At 44.6% G+C, this 25,709-nt stretch overlaps 2 protein-coding genes across 3 annotated transcripts; one reads left to right on the top strand and one right to left on the bottom strand.

Annotated features, from left to right (window-relative positions):
• Positions 1–150: 150 nt before the first annotated feature.
• Positions 151–15,234, bottom strand: tmem231 (transmembrane protein 231). 2 transcript variants are annotated; one of them, XM_064313247.1, is made up of 7 exons: positions 14,878–15,234; positions 14,319–14,485; positions 14,107–14,235; positions 12,576–12,719; positions 12,394–12,475; positions 2,369–2,474; positions 151–646 (listed from the first exon to the last, which is right to left on the bottom strand). In XM_064313247.1, the coding sequence occupies exons 1-7, from the start codon at positions 15,014–15,016 to the stop codon at positions 484–486; spliced, it is 930 nt and encodes a 309-aa protein (XP_064169317.1). In that variant the 5' UTR covers positions 15,017–15,234; the 3' UTR covers positions 151–483. The 2 variants fall into 2 exon arrangements, with proteins under 2 accessions (XP_064169317.1, XP_064169318.1); XM_064313248.1 differs by lacking the exon at positions 14,878–15,234 and adding an exon at positions 14,558–14,803.
• A 3,153-nt stretch (positions 15,235–18,387) lies between these two features.
• gabarapl2 (GABA(A) receptor-associated protein like 2) lies at positions 18,388–25,629 on the top strand. Its single transcript, XM_064313249.1, has 4 exons — positions 18,388–18,579; positions 23,254–23,309; positions 24,156–24,328; positions 25,449–25,629. Exons 1-4 carry the CDS (start codon positions 18,546–18,548, stop codon positions 25,537–25,539), a joined length of 354 nt encoding a protein of 117 aa, XP_064169319.1. The 5' UTR covers positions 18,388–18,545; the 3' UTR covers positions 25,540–25,629.
• The last annotated feature ends 80 nt before the right edge of the window (positions 25,630–25,709 follow it).

The raw sequence follows: 25,709 nt of genomic DNA on the forward strand, positions 1-25,709 counted from the left end.
TATGCTGTACAGCATTTTCTAATCCCTGGACGCCAAACCCCACCTCTTCCCCATATAGTCACCTGGCCTTGGTCCTAATCATTGCTCCACACACCACAACACTGCCCCCTACACCGTATACGCTACTGCCAAAGAAACTCATTCACAAGGTCAAAAGCACAAGCCTTGTGTTTAATAAACACATTATGTTCACCAAAACTTATTTTAAAAAAGAGAAATGCAAAAAGAATATTTACAGCGATTTACATTTTTTTTTGGTTTTTACAGTGATCATCAGACAGCAGTGCAGCTCACAGGCGAGAGGGAACAGTCAGGATATGACTCATGCCAGGGTATTCAGCTGAGGTCCCCGTAAGCCTGCAGTACATCCGTTTGTGTGTGTGTGTGTGTGTGTGTGTAAACGGAAGCATCCCTGCAGTGTGGAGTATAGGCTGAACACGTCAGGCCCACAAACGAATTGGACCAGACCTGGAGTGGGCTGGACTAGTACGGGTGCTGTTTGCAGAGGGGGATGGGCACAGTTGGTAGGACCTGGTTCTGAAAGACGAAGGTTTGGACCCGGTCGAAGACCCAGAGGAAGATGAGGAGCACGCTGACGTACTGAATCCAGGCAAACTTCACCATCTCCCAGAAGCCGGGTTGGTAGGTAAGCACCAAGTCAAGGGTAAAAAATAAAAAATTAAACAAGAAAGACAGAGATATGGGATATACAAAGGAGACAGTCATACTCAAAATGAACAGATTCAGTACATCTACACAGATGCACAGGTACAAGTGCCCGTGCTCACGCACACACACATGCAAACACAGACATGCACACACACGCATACAGACACACACACATACACATACACACACACGGGCCGCTAGCGCTATCCACATGCTCAATGCGAGCCGCGACGTCAGCGGTTCGAATCCGACCGCCGACCTTTGTCGCACGTCTCTCCCTCTCTCTCCTCCTAATTCTTCCTGTCTCTCTACACTGTTCTATCAGATAAAGCTGAAAAAGCCCAAAAATATATATATTCAAAAAAAAAAAAGATGCACACACGCATGCTCATACCACTTTCATTCAGCATCCATAAATTAGCACATCAGTTCCTTCGTCACTGGCTCGACTCTGCTAAGGAGGAGAACGCATGCAGCCATATATGACAGTGGCCCCAGTACTGGAGAAAAGGAAACCTGAACACAAAAACTTGTATAACGCCTGCAAGGGGGAAAAATAAGACGCAGATGTAAATCCCCCAACAACACAGATTTCCCCATTTGGTCTCTCATGCAGGAGTGAGAGACCCTGTCCCTCCCTCCAAAGTGGGCATGTGTGTTCTCTCAGAGTTCCACAAGCTGTCTGTGTGGTAGAAGCAAGAACGCATTGGTGAGCTCAGTAATGGCAAAAGATCTGGTAACCCACAGAAGACCACTGTATTGGATGAGCCCAGGTGGAACGTCATTGGCTGGCCAAGTGAATCGCCTGACATGAATCTGACTGAACATGCATTTCACACACTGAAGACAGGACTGAAGGCAAAAAGCCCCTGAAACAAACAGGAACTGAAGATGGATGCAGTACGGGCCTGGCAGAGCATCGCCAGGGAAGATACCCAACATCTGGTGATGTCTATAGGTAGCAGACTTCAGGAAGTCATTGAATGCAATGGATTTGAAACCAAAATACTAAAAAAGTGATGACTTTATGCTTATGTTAATTTGTCCACTTACTTATGGTACCCTAAAATGCGGGGACTATGTATTTGTACCTTACTGAACCCGTGTTCAGCAGTTGTCTACGACCATGAAATGCACTTTTTTGTACGTTGCTTTGGATAAAAGTGTCTGCCAAATGAATGTAATGTAATGTATAAAAAGGCTGTAATTCCTACATGGATCACCCAATGTGGAAGCAAATACCCTCAAATTAAAGCTGACATTCTGCACTTTAACCTCATATTCACTGTGTCATTTGAAGTTCAGCGTGCGGAATACAGCACCAAAACAACAAAAATGGTCTCACTGTCCAAATATTACAGACTGCACTATAAGTATGAATTGCATTTTTAAATGAAAGGAAACGATGCTACTTCCAAGAAATGGAATGGTACAGGTGTAAAAATAATTCTGCAACTATTTAACTGCAGCTTGGTTAATAATTATTCATGTCGTGCTTATTGAGAAATTCCTTGTTTGATTAATTTTGTAACCCTCTGTAGTCAATGGAGAAGTTATCCAGTTGGCTGGTTGAATAAAATCTAATATAAGGCCTAATCTACTGAAGGTTTGACTTGAAACACATCCACATATACTCGCACACACACATACACCCTAATACACTCACACAGACAGAGACACACACGGCTGTAAAGGATATCTGATGACCTCCACAGGGTAGCGGATCACAGCATTGATTTGGAACGGGGCACCTGCTGCTCGACCCACAGTCCACACTGGGCCTGGACTGGTCAGAACTGTAGTTACTGAGAGAGAAGAAGAAAGAAAGAGAGAGAGAGAGAGAGAAAGGGGGGGATACAGAAAGAGAATTGTAGTCTTTAGGATTATGGTCACGCATATATCCCACGCGCTACCATCTACAGGAGTTTAGATGTTATTTGCTCACTTGTAGACCACTGTACGAACTTGATTGTTTAACGCAAGAGAACAAAGGGCATAAAAAGAATATAAGAATACAAAATAATGAGAACAGGTGGTTCAAGCCCACCCAAACCTGCCATTTCCCTACAAACTTAAGAGTATCAAGTCCAGACTTGTGTCAAGCCTGGACTTGAATACCCAAAGGGTGTCAGCTTCTACTGCATGACCAAGTAATCTGTTCCACCCTCTGTGTAAAACCAGGTCTTAGCCTGGAGGTGGGAGGCTTTTTTTGTTACTAAAACAACAAGGCCGGTGAATTCTGTGCTTTCATCCATTTTGTCGTGTAATGACCTTTGCTGAACCATGCCATTCAGCGATACAGAAACTGGGTGACTTTAGGGCTTCACAGACCCATTTCCTCTCTGATTTTCCAGCAGTTTTTCCCCCCTTGCCTGACATGACCACAAAACATCTCCTGAGGAGTACTGCAAAAACATGGCAGACCTTTCCGTGAGAAATTCCCGCTCTCTTGACAAAACTTTTTAAACATAACGGAACATTCTGCCTATTCATCCAGATGTGTCCCAGCTGGGGGCGGAGCTCTGAACAGCAGGGGACAGGGCTGCGCAGTAGGAACCCGTACGAAGCTGAATTTTGTAGTCTACACATAGTACAGCCACTGGCCTATAATTTTAATGGGACTTCATTCTCCCATAGAGAATAAGGCAAAGACGACCATCCCCCACAATTATGAACCTTCTTTAAAAATCCTGTAAAAACGTTTTAACAAAAAAAAAAGAAAAAAAAAAGGAAGAGACTTTAGGGGTTTCATCCAGTTCTTTTCCAGTTTCTCATCTATGCACAGAACTCCAGGAACCCCTGGATTTGCAAGCTCTGGGCCCTCATGCTGAACGCTTGCATCAGTTTTTCTGGATCCCATTACTCTTCCAGTCAACTTAAATCCCAACCTGAATCTGTCCTGAGCATTTGGTGCCCTCGGGGTCAGTCAATGGGCCAGTTGATTTAACCAGCTGCTAATCTGAAGCGAGATGTTAACTATCAAGTCATAAAGCTGATCCACAGGAAGAACCTCCACACAAAGAGTTTGTGTTTTCTTTTTTGGAGCAACTAAAGGCTTCATTCAGAAATGGACACATTCTTTAGCCTAGGGTCCTAAGATGGGAAACAAACTGCCAAATGCTATGAATACAGACCACACAAAGGATCTCCTGGTTACTGAGACTCACATAGTGACGCTGCATAAAATTACAATTATACAGATTATGGGGTTTTATATTACCTTTGCCTACACAGTAAGATTTCTATTCTTTATAACACAATGAGGTCTTTGCCTCTCTCTTTGTAAGTGCAGCAGCTAACATTCACATGCTCGGGGGGAGAGCACACGCATGTCTGCACTCTCCTGAATCAATAAATATGATTAGGGAGGAAAAATTGGGGGGGGGGGGGGGGCATTCTTTATTAAAGAAAAGATGAACAGCAAAGAAAACTCCATGGCTGGGTAACAAAATTGATTACCAAAGTATTGGCAGAGTATTGGAATGGCACAGGTAGCTAACCATGACAGTTGTGCTAAACGTTCGATTCTTGTGCTAAACATTCAATTCTTGTGCTCATTTTGTTTAGTAATGCATTTGTTTGAGAGCGTGGACTGGCAAAAACTCACAATGCAGCAATCTGCCACGAACAAAGCGGTTTTAGCATAACTGCATACGTCCACCGTTAATACACTTCATAGGGGGACGCTGGGTTGAGATTTTTTTTTAACACGTCGGAGCTCAGAATTTCTGCACTTCACACAAACCTAATGGTACACATTCAAAGACACGTTCATTTTAAGGAAATACGGCCCTGCTTAGCTAATCCAGCCACACCTTCAGCACATCATAAATGTGGCAATCCCACTTGCATCTTGCACCACAAACACAAGCCCTGTTAAATTACCAGTGCTTATTGGGCAAGTATAGTGTTTATCTGGGAACTCTTCTTTTTATCCCCCGTTGTATGCACTAGTGCATTTCCCAACTGCATTCACGTCCTCAAAATAGGACCCCAAGACTGTTAAATTACCAGTGCTTATTGGGCAAGTATAGTGTTCCCAGTGCTTATCTGGGAACTCTTCTCTTTATCCCCCGTCGCATGCACTAGTGCATTTCCCAACTGCATTCACGTCCTCAAAATAGGACCCCAAGACTGTTAAATTACCAGTGCTTATTGGGCAAGTATAGTGTTCCCAGTGCTTATCTGGGAACTCTTCTCTTTATTACATTACATTACATTACAGGATTTCAGCGACGTTTATCCAGAGCATTAACCAACTTTACTAGCACTTCAGATCCATTTATAACTGGATAAATGAAGCAATGCAGGTAAGTACCTTGCTTCAAGGGACTAACGTGCAGTTCCTTACTTGGAATTAACCTGCGACCTTTCGGTTACAAGCGCAGTTCCTTACCCACTGTGCCACACTCCGTCGCATGCACTAGTGCATTTCCCAACTGCATTCACGTCCTCAAAATAGGACCCCAAGACTTAAAACGCGAATGTACTTAAAATGTAAAGTTTAGCAGAGCATTTCCCCTGGCCTGCGTCCAAGGGCCCTGCGTGTCATGTCTGGGAAGGGTCTGAACCCCCGAGAACCGCTCTACTATTTCACAGCTGCGTCACGTCAAAGTTCTCAGATAAAAGAACTTCAGCGGCAGTGTTTTTCCGTGAGCCATGTTTAAGAACCATTAACCCTTTCGGCTGAAGAACCCCTCAGATTCCATATTTATGAAAAATAAAAATGAAAGATTCAAATTCTTGTGACTGAATGGTGTATTTGTTCCAAAAAAAGTGACCTTCAATTCAGAGCGTCTCTGCTACCACTCCTAGCACAGCCACCATTACACCATTAAAAGAACGCAGTCGGCCAATCAGAAGGCAGAGAAAAATACTAGACAGAGCATTGGATGTTGCTGGTTGGACTGCACTAGTCTCACTGATGAGATGAGTTATTTATTTATTTATCAGTGACACTCTATTGAACCTTGGTGTGTAAATTCATCGGTCATATAAACTGCAAACACAGCAGAAATCATGCAGACCTCAGGCAAGGTGATTACAGAGAAGAGTGGTGATGGTGCCTGCCATCTATCAGGGCAAAAGTGACGGTTCCCCTTGTGCCAAGACCATCTCTGCATTAATGCTTCCCATCAATGGGCTATCTCCACCAATAAAGAAAAAGAGCCAACATGGCTTAATTTCCTTGTGGATGTTGCCTTTGATGTTTGTGGGGGGGGGGGGGAATAGAGACAAAACAAACACCACTCCTATGCTCATATAGGGTACGTTCACCAGATCAGATTATATCGTTTGTTGCTCAAAGTTCATAATATAAAAACTAGATAGCTGACACTCTTCTATCTTCATTGATATAAACGGTTTATCAAAGTCAGAAACCTGGTCACAAATCCTTCCAAGTCGTTGCTTAATTCTGATGTCTGTCTTTTCCTGGATAGGCAGTTTGAGCAATGTACTGAAAGCAAATGAGCACGCGAGTCATTTCCTCCCCAGAGTATGCTTGTTTATCCCTGGGCTTCTGGGAGCCTGAATGTGTGTTCAACTCTGAAATGAGCATTAGGATGACATTAATTCACACTGCAGATTTATTGACGATATCTCTGTTCTGAAACATCTGATGATGTCATGACTATTTAAATAGCACCAATAGAAATATGAAACTTTCTATTAAATATACTAATGAGTACGTTAACTACTTAGACTTGACTATTTTCAAAGGGGATGGCAATAACCTTCATACCAGTTTATTTAGAGAATCCACTAACCACAACTAACTTTTACATTGCGTCTTTTGTCCCTCACCACTTAAAGAATAATGCTCCGCATGGGCAGGTCCAACCACTAACAAGGATTTGTGGCCAAGATGTCGAGCGGTGTATCGCCTTACATTCCCACGTAATTCTTTTCACACTGGATGCACAAACAGGCGTCTGAAAGATAGGGTTGCAGAACATGAGCATGCCCTTAGAACGCAGAACTAGCATTATCCCATGGCATAATACAAGCCATGCCAGCAGTGACGGTTTTTGTTTAACGGTGGAGGGTAGAGAACCTGTTGAATTGTCTCTTAGAGGGGGTGGCCTTCGGCAAAGAGAAACCTATTGGATTTTTAAGTTTTATGCACTGGTATATCTGGGACTCCATGAAGAAATTGATTTCAAACCGTTTTCATGAGTATCCTGTGGTAATGTGACTGTGTGTGTTGAAAAAAATGAATGTTCAAAAAGTCATTTTCCAAATCCTGAAGTTTTAACAGCCAACATCCTTGTTTTATGTTAGGTACTCTGAATGCAGAACAGAAGTGGCAACAACAGATAAACATATTCAACATGTAATTATTTTTTTTATATTCTATTTCCATCCAATTGATAGCGAGCAACCTTTTCATGTACAAGTACCTATTAAAATGAAGAGATTTTTTGAAGTTGCAAATAGTATTCAACGTCAAATCAAAAGACAATGAATGTTACAGACATACACTAGATTGTCATAAAATTAATGAATGAAGGAAGATGCCGAACCACAGCTTGTCTCTCCCAAGATAACCCCATGATTGCGACAACGCCCAGACCAATGTTTAAAAACCAACAGACAGCAGAATATTCCAAAAAGACTATGGATGAAATGTAAAAATGTCAGACGATTCTACAAGGCCACCACCACCGGTTTGATTACCCACAATCCAACTGCTAATAGACTTGCAGCTAATCTGAGATCCCCGTGCCTGAATCTGAGAGCACCCCACTCACATCTGAGAATAACCTACAGAGCCCACTGCTATATAAATTGGCATTATTTCAACTTTGGAATATTTCTGCCAGAACTCCCCCCAAAGCCCAAACAGCCTATAAAGTCTACCGACCTAAATTCCTCTCAAAAGGTAACCAAACGTCCCCACCCTCCACTAGCCACAGGCCGAGGCCCAGTGAGTCACTCTCTGACGAACGCACCTATCCCATTCCACTGATGCAGCACAGATATAGCTATCAATTAACTTTGCTTCACAGCTAACATTACAGTTACGTTACCATAGTCACGGCTCGTTGGTTTGAAAGTACATTTTTCTCCAAACTGCTAACTTTTAAATTATGTTCATACATATAGGCAAATCATACAAAATATATTTCAAAATATATACCAATAACAGCAGAGAATAACTGAGACAGAGAAAGAGACTTTAACAAAATGGGGAAGAGGGTTCATTGGAAACACTTTGTACTAATCAAGTATAAATAGAAAATATTGCTCTCCTCAGTCGTTTTTCATCACTGTTTCAGTCCAGTTATTGATTATGGAGTTTAATAATCTTTGCCGTGGGAATGCACTTCAGCAAAATGCATGTATATTTGCGGTGGCAACAAAGCGACTTGAATTGCACTAAAATGATTGAACTGAATGGAGTTGAAAGAAGTTATATAAGGCCTCCCTCTCCTTGGTCCTACAGCTGCTGACAGTGTGTCTGCGTGTGCATGGGCATGTATGTGCGTGTGCACGTGTGTCTGTCCATGTGCCTTCTGTGGAGGAGGAGTCAGAGGCGAAATTCAATTCAGAGCACATACAATACCCCTCGAATTACAAACGTCCAAGTCTGCCAAGTTTTGGTTCTAGAACATTCCGTTCTGTCCCATTCTCTCAGTTCAGCTCCAGCAACCAATACGTTAAGCATTTTTTGCACTTATACTGATGTATAAGTTTGAGGAAACGGAAAAGAAAAACAGCAGTTACACACAACGCTGTCCTCTGCCTTGAATATCACATAATGTTGTTGTTACATTGTGCGTCTTGATCACTATCCTCCCACATCTCAGGATCAGTTTCATTACCCATACAATTCGCTCCACCCTGAGGTACACGCGCTCCCTCGTCTGTGCTCTGTGTCAGTCTTTTGGCAGGCAGCGAGCTCCGTGCTGGGCGGCCTCCCTCCCCAGGGCGTGATCGCTCCCCGACAGGCTCGTAACTCTCACCTGAGGTGAGGAACGGGACTCGGAGCTGACCTTTCGGCGCAGGCCACTGCCCGCGCCCGTGGACACCCCCCCTGCGCCCCGCCTCCCCCGAGTCATTCATCAAAGTTTTCCTCCTGCTGTTTTAAGTTGTTTTCTGTTAGGGGCCGAGTGCTGCCTCCATGCTCGCGCTCGTTTCTGTGAGCCAGTCTGTCGTCTGCTGAGTTGCTCATCATCTTTCTAGCGCATCTCTCTTGTGGAGTGCTCATTATCTGTAAGTCTACAGCTCTTCAAGCATTGAGCGTTTTCATTTGGTTTGCCCCAATTTTCTGCAGCTTTCTCTCTCATCCAAATCGAGTTCTCTCTCGGTTCAGCTCTGTAGAAGGCTTGCTGCTACACCACAGTCGTACTAGCTGCGGTACATAAGTAACACCGCAACTTAATAAGCACTCGTGGATGTTAATTCAGTGGTAACTAATTCTGGCCTGTATTAATTATTTGGAGATAAATGGCACTTAATGTATTTCAAAGTACTGTTTATATTGAGGTATAAGCACAATGAAGAGATGGGCTGGCAACTGCCATCTGCGCTATAGAAATGCGGGAACAAGACTGTTAAAACCACACCCCGGACACTAAAAACAGTCAACCCCCTTCAAAAAGGGGACTTTGTAACTATAAAAATGCAATCTGCTCCACTGTTCTTGTAATCAAAGGCTTTCACATTTTGAAATGTGAATTACAATAAAAGTCGGTCAATTTTGAAGTGGGAACCGGATGAAAGCAATTCTCAATTTATGTACGTTCTCAGCATTTTTAGTTAACGCATTTCTCCAGTGGAGTCTTTTTAACCCTTTCCGATGTAAGAACACAAACGTGACTAGAACGTTCTTAACATCACATCACATTCTAATGCCGACTTAATGATCACTACTGGCAACTGAATGCAATGGAGTTCTAGAACACTAGCTAATAATTTTGAAAATAATTCCACAAAAACCTTGGAGAGTTCCAAGGGGTTAAGCACCTATGCGGTCAATCCTGTATGAGCAAAGACACTTGAGTGTGATTAAACCTGATGCCTGCTCTGTGTTTATAGGCACTAAACCCATACGAGGCTCCAGCGTGAACAGAAACCGAGATTTTCTGCTTCTGCAAAACGATTTTGGGGAAATGGCCACACGAGACAGGGTCTCTGTGGAAGGACCAGCAGACTCCCATGATTGTGGACTTTGCCCCTCTTTGATCGAGACGGCACGAGGAAAAGAGTGAAATAAATTAAACGAGAGAGGCAGAAAAGTCCACAATCATGGGAGTCTGCTGCCTCTCTCATTTAATTTATTTCGCTCTTCCTCGTGCCGTCTCGCTCTTTGATCGACTTTTGATGTCTGAATAACGCTGGCACACTCCGCTCTCGCCGACATGGACTAACCTGTGCTGACCGGGCTCAAGGGCTCCACTTCCGCAGACATCTGAGCGTTCTGATTAACACATCACAGGCCTAGATAAAGGCCCTCACTGCTAAGCGTCTGTCGCCATGACGACAGCCTAGAGCTGAAATTGCATCTGTTTTTCCCATCCCTCTGAGGAGATGAGGTGAGAGCATATTCCCGTGTAAAAAAAAAAAAACACAGACGGCTCTACTTTCTGGAATCCATGTTGCGCAGTCACACAGGCGGAGTCACATGAGGTGAGCAGAATATAAGTGGGTGTGGTGTAGCTGCATTTGTTAATAGCCAATCAAATGACCTCTTTTCATTCCCATATAAGATGTGTGGATTGCGCAGGGCGCGCTGCCAGTTTCCGCAGCCTGCAATGGAAGACGAGGATAATGATATACGAACCAGATGTTTCTCACAAGACGTTCTTTTGCGGGAGGTATGGAGTTGCCCTGTCACTCTTTTTCAAAAATTGAGTTAGAACGAATCTCATAAAAAGAAAAATCTGTTTGAATTTGTTCTGATTAGCTCCAGTCAGAATTAGAACGTTGCCTAAACGTTTATTATGGGTCCGTTTTAATTTCCCTTCAAACCTGTAACTAAATAGCTTAAATACTCGATAACTAAGAAATAATGACCACAGTATCTTTAACTTTATATTAAACAAAATAAAACCAAAAGGACTGACTCGGTGTTGCTCAAATGAAAGAAATAAAAATGAAAGTCCACAAAAATGGCACGGCTTAACTTAACTGAGCGGGATTGGATGAGTGGTGGTTTCGCCATGTTTTAAATACGCCTATTTCGATTATTTATCTCCTGGGTCAAAATCAGCACAGGTTTGACATTTATTACTTACTCATAGACACTGCTAAGCAACAAAGCTGCAAGTCTATCCCCATGCAGCGTAGCTGCCACATCTACATATAGAAGGTAAATAGAACATACATATAAAAGAGTATAGAAGAGGTAAAACCTGGTTTCCACCTCACACATGATTAGTAACTGGCCAAGAAATGACGTTAAAGCCTACAGAAAATCACGAGTGGCTGAAATAGGTTTCTTTACTCTTCCCTATTGACCTGACTACGTAAAGAAAGTAAGTGTATTTAAAACATGAGGAAACCACAACTGATCCAATCCTGCATATGTACCGTTTCTGGCAATAAACAGGAAAAAAACATGACCTTCCTAACTGGTTGCTGGTATAAACACCCATGCACAGTTACTTCTTTCGTTATGTCCCGCACAAACTTTGCAGTTGCAGCATCAGGCTACGTTAACATTTGTTTAAACTGTACACTCACCATTTGTGATCACCTCAAGCTTAATGTGATTTACTGTAGCAGACGAGTATGCTCTCTGTAGCGTAATTCCACAGCTTTTGATTGCATTGCTTTAAAGTAATTCAGTAAAACGTGAAAATTGTGACAATTCCACTGGTTCTCCCCTATATATCTTCTTAATCACAAGAGGTAATGACATTCTGTGGCTATCAGTAATTTAAAATAAAATACTGAATTACAGGATTAATCATTAAGCTCTGTTTATAAAGGCAGTCAATCCATAATTGGGGCGACAGTACTGTGCACCATTTAACTACAGGCAATTAAAATGGAAAAGACTGTTCAAGGTGCATTTATAGTCTTTCATTCTGCTGAGCAGCACCAATGACAGACTAGACCTGCCGAAATAGATCAGGCCAATTGCATGCGCATTTGATACGACTGCATAACCCCAGCAGTCCTCCTACCTAATTTCACAAATTGCCAGCCACTCAGGCATTCAAAATCAGAAAAACATGTTCCAGTGCATATGTCTCATCTCTGCAGCACAGAGACTTAAAGAACACAAACCCCAGAATTATAGTCAACAACTTAGATGAATATTGTCAACATCATGAAAAAAACCTAGTCTCTCCAACCTAGTCTCTGTAATTTTTAAGACTGGTACATAAATGTAGAGCTTGCATAAACCTTTAGTGCACTGTCAGTGTTTCATTCTTCTGTCACTAATAAATGTTACAAAACCGTTAGAAAACCCTATGTAATCTAACTAATGTAGTGTAATAACGAAACTGTTTTTTTCTCAGTTGCTGAAAGGTTGCCTTGAAGATGGCTTTTTATGGCACCTACTAAAAGAATATCTAGTGGTGTCACTGCCGCTAACGCAAAATGTTCTCACAATGCTACAGGAATGTTTTGTCGATGTTACAACATTGGCACTACATTGCAGCAACATTGTGAGAACCTTTTTGCGTTAGCTGGGACTGTTTTGGCATCAGCCTTACAACTGAGCAGAGGGATGATGATTTTTCATTGGCTGGATTGCGCGTCTCTTACGGTTTCTCTCCTGGTAGGACTCCATGATGCTGACCAGGTCGTAGGAGCTGGCAAAGGGGCTGTTCCCATCGATGACGGACACCTGTGAGGAGGAGTTTCAGGGTCACTGACTGACACAGAGCGCGCCTGCGGGAGTCACACGCAGACAGGCGCCGAAGCGAACGCGCGCGCCGGGTCCTCACGTTGTAGGCGGCGTCCACACCGCGGTGGGCGAGCGGGGCCCTCTGCTGCAGGCGCAGGTCTCCGTTTATGTAGAGCTGAGAGCCGGGGACAGGGGAGGACTGCTGCACGTACAGCAGGGTCTGCATCAGCACTGTGGACATCCTCTACAGAGAGGGCAGGGAGGATTGGGGGAGGGGGGGGATAGCGGTGGAATGGGGGAGAGGGAGAGGGAAGGAGGGTTGGTGGGAAAGAGGGGGAAGGGGAGAGAGGAAGAGGGAGAGAGAGGGGAACTTTGAGTAATCTATTAAACATGCATCTCTGTGTTCATATTGCTCGTAAAAACACTTTCTTCTGTTTATGTAATTAACATAGAGAATATGAATACATGTTGCCACAGGTTGGTTAGAACTAAAAGATACATTTCTGTTGGCTAGCATGTGTTTGTATGAGTGTGTGTGTCTATAATGTGTGCGTATTTTCTATGTAGCCTGTTTGCAATCTGTGCGTAGCACACGTGTACAGTTTGCGTGCAGTGTTGCAGTGTATGTACATGCTGAGTCGATAGATAACGTGTGTGAAGTGTGCTATCAGCATATAAGGTATTATGTGTGTAACATGTTTGTCAAGTGTGCAGTGGGTACGTAAAATATGAACGTGTGTAAAGAGTGTGTGGAGCGTATAATTTGTATATGGTATGAATGCGCTTAATGGGCCTCCTTCACAAAACATTTCTTAAATTACTCTTACTTTTATTCTTAAAAATGTTCAGACGAAAAACCAATATGGGATTCATGACGCAGGTGCAGACCTTTGTTTTTGTGCATATCCCAGGTGCATGGGATGATGAATGCTGTTTGTAAATCTTATGCACAATCCTGTTCATGTGATTAGCAAAAGAAACAGCCATAAAAAAATACAGATAAGAAAATAATGATGAATGCCAAAATGTTCATGGAAACGTTCTGGCACAGTTGACAATCATACACGTTTTGCAAATGAGGCCCAATGCGTCCTGATTCTACTAATCAACTGCTAGAGTCTTTACCAAACACCTTCTTTATTAGAATCAGATGTGTGCACCCACACTGGCCCTTTCTGGATAAGACTGGGGACCCCAGCTCTAAAACAGCGTTTCCCAACCGGTGTGCCGCGGCACTCTGGTGTGCCGTCAGGCGAGGTCAGGTGTGCCGTGTGAAAAATCCTTTAAAAAAATTTTAATGTTCAAATGAATTAAAAAAACGTAAATGAACAAATCCCATTCACAAAAGCCAAAATAAATGTAATTAAAATGCATATCGCTTAATTAAAACCCCAAAAGAACATTTAGGCCTACGTGCGTGCGTGTGTGGAGGGGGGCTGCAGGGTGTTTATTTTTTATGCTTTTCAGAGCAGTGTGCCATGAGATTCTGTAAAACATGAAAGCACCTAATTGAGAAAAACAAACAGCTTGTTAAAATTCTGAGATTGCAGCTGAGGTTGGAATGAAAACTAGCATACACACTGGTCCCCTAGGACCGAGTTTGAGAACCACCGGCCTATAAAGTTACTTACGAATAACTGATAAGAAAACGTGAGCAAGAGCTGCACGCTATAAACTTGCTCGTCGGGTCTCAGCGGAAGCTCCAGGCGAAGTTTCAGACGGTCCAACTTCCCGTCCTGATTTCGGTCCTCCTCGCGAACCTGCAGGACACCGACACCACGTGGGCTCATACGCAAACTTTGGTTTAAAAGTGGGGACCAGCGAAGCATCACCGAAAACTCACCGATACGAATGGGATTCGCAGATTACTGCCCTGCAAGTTGTTGAAGTTCGGGAAGGTGCTCCAAGCCACATAGTCTCCGCCGGTGCTTGTCGCAGCGATCAGCAGAATCTGGTACTGGAACCGGACAGTCGGCTGCTCCTCGTACGTGCTCCGCTTCAGCCAGAAACCTGCGAGCACACCACTGTGAAGCAGCCTGCTGGGTATAATTTCTTCACAGTAGTAATTATAAATGGCATTACCCTTGATGTGCTGTGAAGGTTGTGGATAATAAATGCTAATGTGTATCAAATGTATTGTTACCACAATTGGCGTGACATGAGCCATTTCCCCTGACATTTGATCGTCTCTGACAAACAATTGACATCACACCAAATATTTTGTCATATGTCAGTGCGAATGATCGACATTTCAGTGGTATTCAAGTTTCCACAACAGACAACGCTTGCAGTTAGAGTTAGTTAGCAACCAGCAAACGTGAGCGGAGTAAGATAACACCGAGTACTAATTATTTTTGATAATCCTGTGCAGTTTTGGCATGGCATCGTTGCACTACTGTTACCTTGGCTCCTGTATGCTACAAGCAAAGGCGGTATGTAGGTAAGACACAGTACAATGATGACAAACAGAGTGGCTTTCGTGCAAATGCTGGTTTTATATCTGAGCAGCGCAGGGTGGGCATAAACTTCATAAACAGCCATGAGAAATACGGCGAAAACAACGATACTGTGTCCTTTGTTATCCTCGAGCGTCTTGGGTTCAGTAACAAGAAAGTTAATCCTCTTTAAAAACTGGAAAATCCCAACCGCCGCGCACAACGCTGAAGTCGCGCTATTTTAGTCACTTCCTGCTATCTGGCGTCCCTAGGTTTCCATAGAGCTGCCATAGTAACCATTGCTTGGCGTTAACTGGTCAGTTTCAGCAAATTATTTTAAGGAAAATCAACTCCATTACCGCGTATTACTGCCACCTACTGCACAGGAGGTTGAATGGTAATAATGGAAAATACTACTGGCAGGGACCATATCTAGCTCAGACTGCATCTTTAGCCGCGTTTCCACCAAAATTACCCGGAACTTTCAGTCCCAGGAACTACTTTACCAGGAACTAAAAGGTTCCTTCAGCCAATGGTTGTCTGCGTTTCCACCGGGGTCTAAAGTACCGCGAAGATTAGGCAAATTAGCCCACTGACGTTGTCGTCGGTCCATCTGTCATATGATTTCTTCCGTAACCCCATACTACCACCGAAGTAGCCTACATTATTTTCTAATAACCGGGACAGCCCGGAGGGGTTTATTCCACTTATATACAACGGGTTACCAACAATGACTATATATGGTTACTTTTGTATTTATTGATTTTCATATATCCTTTCAAACACATTCATTAACAGCAGAAAACATGCACACGTTGTAAACAATTTGCTGTTTTATTACTTTCTCGTCGTCAATTCCATATAGGCTAATCGCAAAATGACAAGAATAGAACGAAAACTCGGACTTGCGTGAAAATGTAAATTTTAGTAGTGGTACAGCCACCGTTTGCTTTCCTTCGAAGTTACTGCTAGCCGAGCAGCGAAGTGTGCCCTCCAGATGCGAACCATGCACCATAAATGAGTCCATAGTCTTCCTGGTCTTTTCGTGGAATTGAAAAATGGCAGTAAAATTGAGTAAAATTACGGCAGTCTGAAAAAGCTGAAGGGAAGATTACTAGAATTAACCTGTTATTTTACCCGGATAAAAAGTGCGGAAGGTGATTGCCAGTTTGCTTGTACTGTATCACCAATGTTAATTATGCAGAACTACCGCATACCTCACATAACTGTATCAAACGTTTTGAGTCAATTACAACGGGCTAACAAAGAAAATCCGGAAGAAAATATTCAGCAACCGAATTAATCCGTTTGAATGTTTTGGTAGCCTACGTAATATGCTGTCCCAGCACGAATGTTTACCATTTTATAAAACGAATACTAAAGCAAGAAAAGAACAGAAGAGCACACGTTATAATTCCAAGACGTTGACAGGCTATAACCAAAAGTAGGCTACTGCGCCGCATAACATACAAGTCTGATTTGAAGTTATTATGAAAATAAATTGGTTTGCCGCTGCATATTTTCAAACATGGCGGGTAATGGCGGAAAATAAATACAACACAAATGCTACGAGTACTCGACCAATCAGAAATGTTCAGCGCTGCAAGCTCCTCCCAAAAGGTTCCTGTACTTTCGGAAAGTACTACCCCCCGAGCAGGAACGTTTTGGGGGGTAAAACAAAGCCCCCAGAACTACATTTAGACCCTAGTTCCTGCGGTGGAAACGCACTGAGTTCCTCAAAAGGTTCCTAGTTCCGGGGTATAGTTCCTGCGGTGGAAACGCGGCTTTAGATACAAAACCAAACTTTAAAATTCCCTACAAGGTGTCTGTGCATGTGTACTGAACTAGGCGTGGCATTGTTTGTAAAACACCTTTTTCTTAGAAAATGCTATACAAATACAGAGAACAGGGATCACCACAGACATCCCACATGCCGCACTTTATGTATCTGCTAATCAGTCATTCACTCACATAGCTGACAATACAGTGCATGTGCTGCATTTTTATTAGGTGTGTGAGGTTTGTTCTTTAGCATGTGTGCTTATTCACCTGCACTTTCATAACTATCTTCATATTGGTAATTCCCAAATATCTTGCTTGTGAGTCACATACCTTCTGGAATTTACATGAAACACTCCCTGCTAAAGGTGAGGGTGGCAGTACCTGACTGATTAAAATTTAGGGCTCCAAAGCATCACTCTGCTGTCCCCTATTCACTCAACCCTAGGTGATGTCATGCCAAGTCTCTCAGTGCACTTAGGGGTTGAGATCGAAACAATGAACTTCAGGAAGATGGCACATATATATGTATTATAACAGTCCAATCCAAATTGTATAGTTCAGTATAGTGCAGTTTAGAGGGGCAGGGTGAGACATCTGGAGCTCCAGGCTGCCTCCAAGGCATGGGCATGAACCAGGGGAGGAACAGGGCTGCAGTGGTCCATGGCCATGGGGCAAGGAACAGGGCTGGAGCGGTCTGAAAACTCAGGGCGAGGGGGCGGCTGGAGCCTCAGGGAAAAAGAAACTGAGAAGGTGAGGTTAGGGACTATAAAAATAATCAACACGGAGTAAATGTAGTCTCTGTTTAAAAAAAACTAGGATAAAGGCTTGGTTTGAGGCTCCATCCAGCTCCCATACAATCCTCAGCCACCAGTGTATAACCTGTGATGGCTCAGGCAGCCACTGCTGAGAGCCGTATGAGCTGCATTCTGCACAAGCTTGACATGTTTCAGGGCTGAATTGGTGCAACCAGACAATAAAACCTTACAGACACACCACCCAGAAAGGCCGGGCAGACCATTTTCTGTACATTTGTTAAGATTATGTTTGGACATACATTCACTCTAAAGACAAAACTCAGCACTGCTAAAGACAAAATATGTATAATGCTGTAATCGTTCCCAAGGTGATTACAAATGGTTTCATGAGAAACACCACCTCCATTTAAACTGGTTTGGCATAGTGTTTCAGGGACAACACAGTGCCGTACACATTTGATATTTAGCAAAACATATGGGATGAATGCATTTTGCATCATATTGTACAAGAATGTTCACCCCCAGCAAGTAAGCAAACCGAATTAAAAATGTTTTTGTTTTCCATCCCATAGTGTGTGTGCATATATATATATATATATATATATATATATATATATATATAAAACAGCTTGTTGATTTATACGACAAAGCGAGCGTTCTGTCTGCAAACATGTGTACATTCAAACTGGGGGGTAGGGTGCACATACTTGCAGACACATGTAAACATATGAACTCCAGTCAAGGACTGTACTATGCTATTAACAATGTACGCTTTGAAAAGCTTAACCGTATAACACATAAGGCGATTTGATATTATTCGACATTTTATTTTAAGATCAATGAAAACTTAGTCCAATCACATCAAAAGAAAGAACGAGACCGTTTGCCTTTGCTTTCTTATTCATATCGGCCTCCCCCATCTGTAGTGAAAATGGTATGATCGAGAAGTGACATCATCGCTTGGGTTGGACTCGGACGTCTGAAGCTTGTTTTGCTACATTGTTGTCGTTTTAGTTTTTATTTTTATATAACTTAACAGTGATACAGTCCATCATTTTTCTTTTCAGAATCCAGCAGAACAGTGTGTAATCTGCAAAAATGAAATGGATGTTTAAAGAAGATCATTCCCTGGGTAAGGGATTTTCCTTATTATTGGCGTCTGGGAAATCGATACTGCGAAAACTACGCTTGTATTTTCGAACGGTTATACACTGTTTTGATGCATGTAACTGCTTGGCGATTTCATGGCCTAGCTACGAGGGTGACTTGCGCATATTTACTATTACAGCACTTACTAGCGTTTCAAAATGTGTGTCAGGTGTTCCCACAGCTGTATTAGCTCGGGTAAAAATAAGCTGCGAGGTGTCAAATGTAATATGTGGCCGTGTAATTGTGTTTGTTAAACGAAAGGTCTCCTTGGATCTCTTTGTCACGGAGTAGCTGGCTGCTAACTGGGCTGAAAGGTCCACACTGACGTTTGTTTCAGAATCGGCCTGACTTTACAAAATGACAGCTGTCATAGTTCTCCGTCTACACTCCTATGTGGAACACGCAGAATACATGACAAGTAGGCCTACAACATACATGTACATTATTTAAGCCCAGTTTCACAGTCGGAGAACTGAGACAAAAAATTAACTTAAGTGGTCACCCTCTCTTTAGTTTGGCCGATGCTCAGTGGGCTAGGTATTATTTTTTTAAAGATCCACCTCAGAATCATTGAGGGATTTTTGCTACTGTTGCATAAGGTTATACATCAGGGTTTTTGTGGGCCTTACTTTGAATATCCAAATATATGGCACCGCTGAAGCAAGGATATGCCGGTCTTGTACATGGAAAATAAATTAATACCCCCCTCCCTTCCCCCCCAACACACACGCCCTCCAGAAAGTGTTATTGATTTCTAAATTGTAGCTGCCTGACCTTAGAACCTCTGGAGAAGAATAGATCCGTTCAGAAGATGCTGTGTGTGTATCAGCGGTGATACCAAACTTATCTGACTGCACATGGGAAAGCTTTGACACACACTCAAAATCTCTCACCATCAATATAGACTACACACTATCACTACACAGCACATCACTGCTACACACATCACCGCTGTCACACACACAACTGCACATATCTGTTACACACCAGTTACACACATCACCACTGTCACACACGCAACTGCACACATCATCTCTGTTACACTTCACCTCTGTTACACACCACTGTTACACACACACTACTGCACATATCTGTTACACACCACTGTTACACACATCACCACTGTCACACACACACAACTGCACATATCATCTGTTACACATCACTGCTATACACATCACCACTGTCACACACAACTGCACATCATCTCTGTTACACTTCACCTCTGTTACACACCACTGTTACACACACATCACCACTGTTACACACTCACAACTGCACACATCATCTGTTACACATCACCGCTGTTACACACACAACTACACACATCATCTCTGTCACACATTACCTCTGTCCCACGGTGATCTTAATGACCCTTAACCCACCTCTATTAAATTGAGAACACGTGCCTCGGTGTCTGGCGCGCTGGTGGCGTTTCGTGGCCGTCAGTAGCGCCTCAGCTCGGTCCCAAGTCCCGCGGAGCTCGAGGAACATGGCGGAGCTGCCAGACATTCTTTAGATAAACCCAGTAAAAAAGGGTCAAAACTGCGGTCGGCTGTAAGCGCGATTCGCGGGACGGACAGGAATGGTGCCGCTCCTAAACCGCCTCAAATCTTATCAGCGGCGGCGTAAATCGTCCGCCATTTCATGGGTCTGGAGTTCCTCAGGGGTCAGTCTTAAAGCCGGCGGCACCTTCTCACGCCGTTATTCCTGATTACGTGTAATTTTGTCGTCCGCATTTCATTTGGCTAACGTTAATTAGCATGGCAGATATACGGTCTGCCAAGCTATGGGCTGGCCAGTTTATCTCATGTGTAACTTTAAAGCAGAACCCAAAATAGCACTTGAAACATATCCCCTATGTTGACCCAGCGTACCCCTAATGTTAAAGCAAGACCAAACCATAACATTCACCCAGAAGCACTCACAGATGATCATCTTCACCCTCTGTTACGCTGATATTTTTGTCATAGTGAGTAATGTGGATAATGTGCTATTACATTGGCCACCTCTGTACAGACCACTTTCACAACTCTGAACGTGGACACTATCATTCTCACAGCAAAACTGACTGAACTGTTTTAGGCCGTTTTGTTTTTACACCAGATTGCAGTAACTTCACAAATATGTAACCCTGGATTTTTCCTCATTTAAAATGGTCCATGTGATGTTGCAGCCAGCACAGGCAGCCCACACTCCTTTTGTGCTTTTTCAGTTTTTTTTTTTTCCCGGATGTGGGAAAGCAAAGAGAATAACAGACAGAGATGGGTCAACAGTACAGAAAGTGCTACTGCGTGGAGGGGGTAATTTATATATGGGTTGGACGTCAGCCACCCTGCAGGGAACGCCTCACGGTCTCCCTGTAAGCAGCGCAGTGCTTTCCATACATCAATTTTTCATCGGTGTATGATTTCATTGAAATTGACATTTATACGCGAACCATCAATAACACGTGCTGTATATCCCCTCCTCATCTCGACCACATGGAAATCTGATGTTACACAGATCACAGTTACGGTACAGCATTTCCTGCATTATTACAACACATTACAATACTGTAGTTACGTTTAAAACAGTGTTTACGATTACAATGAAAGTTCGGAAATTTCCTTGGCTGCCTTTTTCCAAGTGGTACAATTTTTATTTTATTTTTTTTTTAACCAAAAAAAGATTTCATATTAAAAACAAAAGAGCAAGCCCTGCCTAATATTATTTAAATGCTGAAACACAGATAACAGATGATTGGATCAATCCACTGGCTCACTGTTCACTGTTACAAACGGCATACTTTGCATTTCTAATATTACCCTGGAAACAGAAATGCACATGGTACCTATGATGTTTTATAATGATCTATTATCAATGAAATGTGCTACAACTGTATGTAGTGTCTTATTTTACTGTATCAATGAATGTCTGTCCTTCTGTATGTGATGCAAGACATACGGCTTGTGATGCAAGACAAATTCCAGAGAAATCTGACAATAAAGTAAAATCTAATCTAATCTAAACACGGACCCTGCCCCTAAGCACTTCCCTGGAAAACACTATTAATATGAAAATCTGGCAAAAGGTGACGGCGGCGGAGTATAACTCCAGGGAGATGCTTGGGTGGGAGGGGCTCGGATGATTGACAGGTCTACGGGCACGTGCGGGCGTGTGGCGTGGAGCTCGCCCGCCCGTCCGCTCTTTGGCCGCCGACTCGCTCGTCGAGCGGGAGGGCCGGGGACCGCCGGAGAAATGCGCATCAAGCGAGGGCGCGGACGCTGCTTTAAGCGTTCCCCTTTTAAAGGAAGCCGTTATAAAAAATCGATGCGCGGACGAGAGCTGGCGCGAGGGCCGGGTCGCGTTTCGGCCGCGCTGGAAGACCCGTCCCGCACGGAACACTTTAAGCTCCTGCATCTGCTGCTGGGAGCGCCCTTTCAACCAGAGCCGCTTATTCACTCTGGATGCGTACGTACGATCCTAAGAGGGGAAGAACAGAACATAGCGGATTGGTTTGAAAGCGTTAATGAAGTTCAAAATGTGACAGTGTCAATAAAAAAAATATCCGGGAGGAGCCTCAGAATTGCAACGTGCGTTTCAACGTTTATTGATTTTTTTCATAGGAGCCAAAACTTACGTACGGCTTGTAAAGGTCTCAAATAGTCAAATGATAAACAAAATGAACTAACACAGTTTATCCGCAATCAGGTTTATGCAATGTATTATTCCAACCAGTGCCGGTATCCCCGCCCCCATATGCATTCCATTGGTTCCCTGTGTGTTCCTCGCCGCTCTGATTGGCTCTGCGGTGCCCAGCTAGTCTTCGTCGGTGGGGGTTGAGGTGAATTTACCTTCCTCGCCCTTACATGGTTTTTGCGATCAGGAGATGGAAAGTACACCATTAATGCAATTCATTATTCATTAACTTCGGTCTTCCTCAGCATTTAAAGATCAGAGCAAATAAAAAAAGAATCCTCTTCCTCCTCGCCTTCTGTAGCGTTTTGTCCCTGTGTAGACGAGGTGAGGAGAGCTGCACTGGGCCTGATCTGTCTCCACACGTCATGCATCATGGCAGCAGTACTCCTGAGGAATGGCTGGTGTTGGGTCACTGGGCACTGTTAGGTTATGGCAGCTTTAAGAGTTTAACCCTTTAACGTCACGTGATTGGAATTCTCTTCACTGAACATTCTAATGCTGATGTCACAATCACTACTGGTAATTGAAAGCGATAGAGTTCTAGAACTCTGATATAGAATTCTGAAAGAAAAAAAAACCATTCCAAAAGGCCTACACATCAAAGGGTTAAGGACTCCAACACATCAAGCCTAACACATCGATCATTCAAAAATCACATAACCCATTTGCCCATTTGATTATTCAGGAGCAAAATAATGAATCTACCTGTACTGATGGGCTGACGTAGCAGTCGATTAAACGTGTGACGTTCCCAGCACAGTGGTACCGCCACCCCTCTGCAACAACGCAAGCCATTGGTCCCCCACGTACGCCTCACCTCAAGGACCAATGACAATTCAGGATTCTGCACTGATGTCCAGCTGCCCTACAGCACTGACCCGTCTGATCCCAGTCACTCCAGGTTTTGGGGCTCGGTGTACATGCAGACCTCCTCTTCCCAGCTCATCCCTCCCTCTCTCTCCCTCTCTTTCCGCAGAACACAGGTGCGTGGAGTCGGCCAAAATCCGCAACAAATATCCTGACAGGGTCCCGGTAAGTGTGTGTGAGCGTGAGTGTGTCCCCCCTCTGAGTGGGGGGGGGGGGGAGGGGGGCTCAGTCCAAACAGAATCCAGTGGTAGTATTTACTGTGGCCTTCCGGTACTCCCACGGGGGCTTCATGCCTGGCTATTTATAGCGTCGCACAGGGAGGGAGGGGGGAGGGATTTGTCAGGGGAACCCCCACCCCGTCGGAGCCCCGCCCTCCCAAAGCGAATGAGCATGCATCCGTACGGATGGCAGCACCGGCAGAGTGAGGTTTCCAAGAGACCAAGAATGGGCGGAGCTATCGTAGGGTGTCAGCATTGTGGTGCTGTTACATTTTGCCGTGGGGAGGAAGCCTTCCGATTGGTTGAAATATTAACAGTTCATTGTTGCTCCGGCACATCTGGAGTTGATGGAAGCTAGCGGATAGGCCTGCAGCTGTGTTCAGCATTACAGCTTGGGTTTAAAAAATGGAGGAAATATCATCCTTCATTTTTCGCTGCTCCACCTGGGGGTTTGAGCCAGTTCTAAAAGCAGGAAACCCTCCGTTTTCCCCAAAGTGATTTCACCACACTTGCGATTATATATAATTTGCATGCTCTACAAGTTGAAGACTTGCTTGATGTAGAAATGAGTGGGAAATGGATCTGGGAGCCAGATGCACAGATCAACTCAGACTAGGATTGCTGATCTAGGATCAGCTGTCCTCCGCCTGTATCCTAACCTTACCCAGTACGGGATCAAAGGCTAAACTGATCTTAGGCCTGCACCCCTAATCCGAGATGCTAAGAATATGGACCACGGTCTTTCTCTGTGTATATGTATGTAAATACGTGTGTGTGTGTGTGCGCCTCTCAGGTGATCGTGGAGAAGGTGTCGGGTTCACAGATCGTGGACATCGACAAGCGGAAGTACCTGGTCCCCTCCGACATCACGGTGGCCCAGTTCATGTGGATCATCAGGAAGCGGATCCAGCTGCCGTCCGAAAAGGCCATCTTCCTGTTTGTCGACAAGACCGTCCCCCAATCCAGGTCAGGGGTCAGGGGTCAGGGTGGGCGGGCTCGGGGGTCCCCGGGGCCGCTGTAGGCTCAAAGGAGTCATTGGCCCAGATGGATAGCATTTCATTTTCACTTCCTTTAAAGAAAACTGTAACACCACACCTGGGAGATCAGGGCACTCCCCTTCCAGTCATTCTGGCCACTTACTGATTGTGTGTGTGTGTGTGTGTGTGGGTGTGTGTTAACAGGAAGCGTATTTAAAAGTGAAGGCATCTGTGTCAGTGGGTCTGATGCTCACCAATGGTGTCTATGTGGGTGTGTGTGTAGGGGGGGGTATCGTGTGTAACAGGAGCCTACGCTCCATTGTTCAGCCAAGCAGGAGCACAGTTTCTGTCTCCAGGAGCGTGTGAGAATCCGATCTCCCTGTGAAAGCGGACGTGGCGGACAGCAGCAGAGTTGGGTCCCAAGGTGACCGGGAGACGCGGGGCGGATGGCGAACTCTGCTCGCCTTTCACCACCCCGTAGCCCTGAAGGGGCCGCGGGGTACGAGCCGAAAACCGCCCTGGGCCCGAGGTCACTGTGGCGGCGCTGCAGGGAAACCCCTTTACCGCGAACTCCGCTCATCAGGGCCCTCGGCCCGGGCCTCGATAGGGTCTCCCCGAGCTCCGGGGGCCGGTTTGAGCGCGTACCTTGACCGCGCGTCGCGCGTCGCGCGTCGAGAGTTCCGCGGGTGGATTTCTGGCGCGCCGCGGCTGTGAAAAGGTTTCTGGGCGCCACTGTTCCGGGAGCGACCCCCCCCTGGGTGCCGCCGACCACTGAACCAGAAAAACTCCTGGCACTCTCAGTTCATCTTACACGCCAGAGGCCCCAGACTTTCAGCCAATCGCACCGCCGGGCCTGTCGCTTCGCCCAATCGTAAAACCCGCGCCACCCACCGCAACCCGCGGTCCGACCCAATCGCTGGCCCTGTAACACAAAAGCCAGCGATATTTTCTGACAGCTGGAGAGGTCGTGATGAAATAGTTCTCGATTACAAACAACGGGCTGGAAAGTCCTTCCAAAGAAAGGAAGTGTGTCATTCCGGATGGATCGCGTGCGTGTGTGTGTTTGTACGGGCCCGGTCTCACTCGTTGCACTCTGTCGCCCCCTGCAGCCTGACGATGGGACAGCTGTACGAGAAGGAGAGGGACGAGGACGGGTTTTTGTACGTGGCGTACAGCGGAGAGAACACGTTCGGCTTTTAGACCTCCGAGGCTCTCCTCCGACGACCCTCCTGCCTGACCAGCCCGATCACTACCGCCCCCCTGCCCTCTCTCTCCCCAACACCCGTCCCCTCTCATCCCCCTTCCAGTGTGACTGTACCACAGACCACGAGAATGTGGCCATTTGTAAGAATGATCACTATATTAATCGT

Source organism: Anguilla rostrata, chromosome 16, assembly GCF_018555375.3.
Source record: "Anguilla rostrata isolate EN2019 chromosome 16, ASM1855537v3, whole genome shotgun sequence".
NCBI classification, from domain to species: domain Eukaryota; kingdom Metazoa; phylum Chordata; class Actinopteri; order Anguilliformes; family Anguillidae; genus Anguilla; species Anguilla rostrata.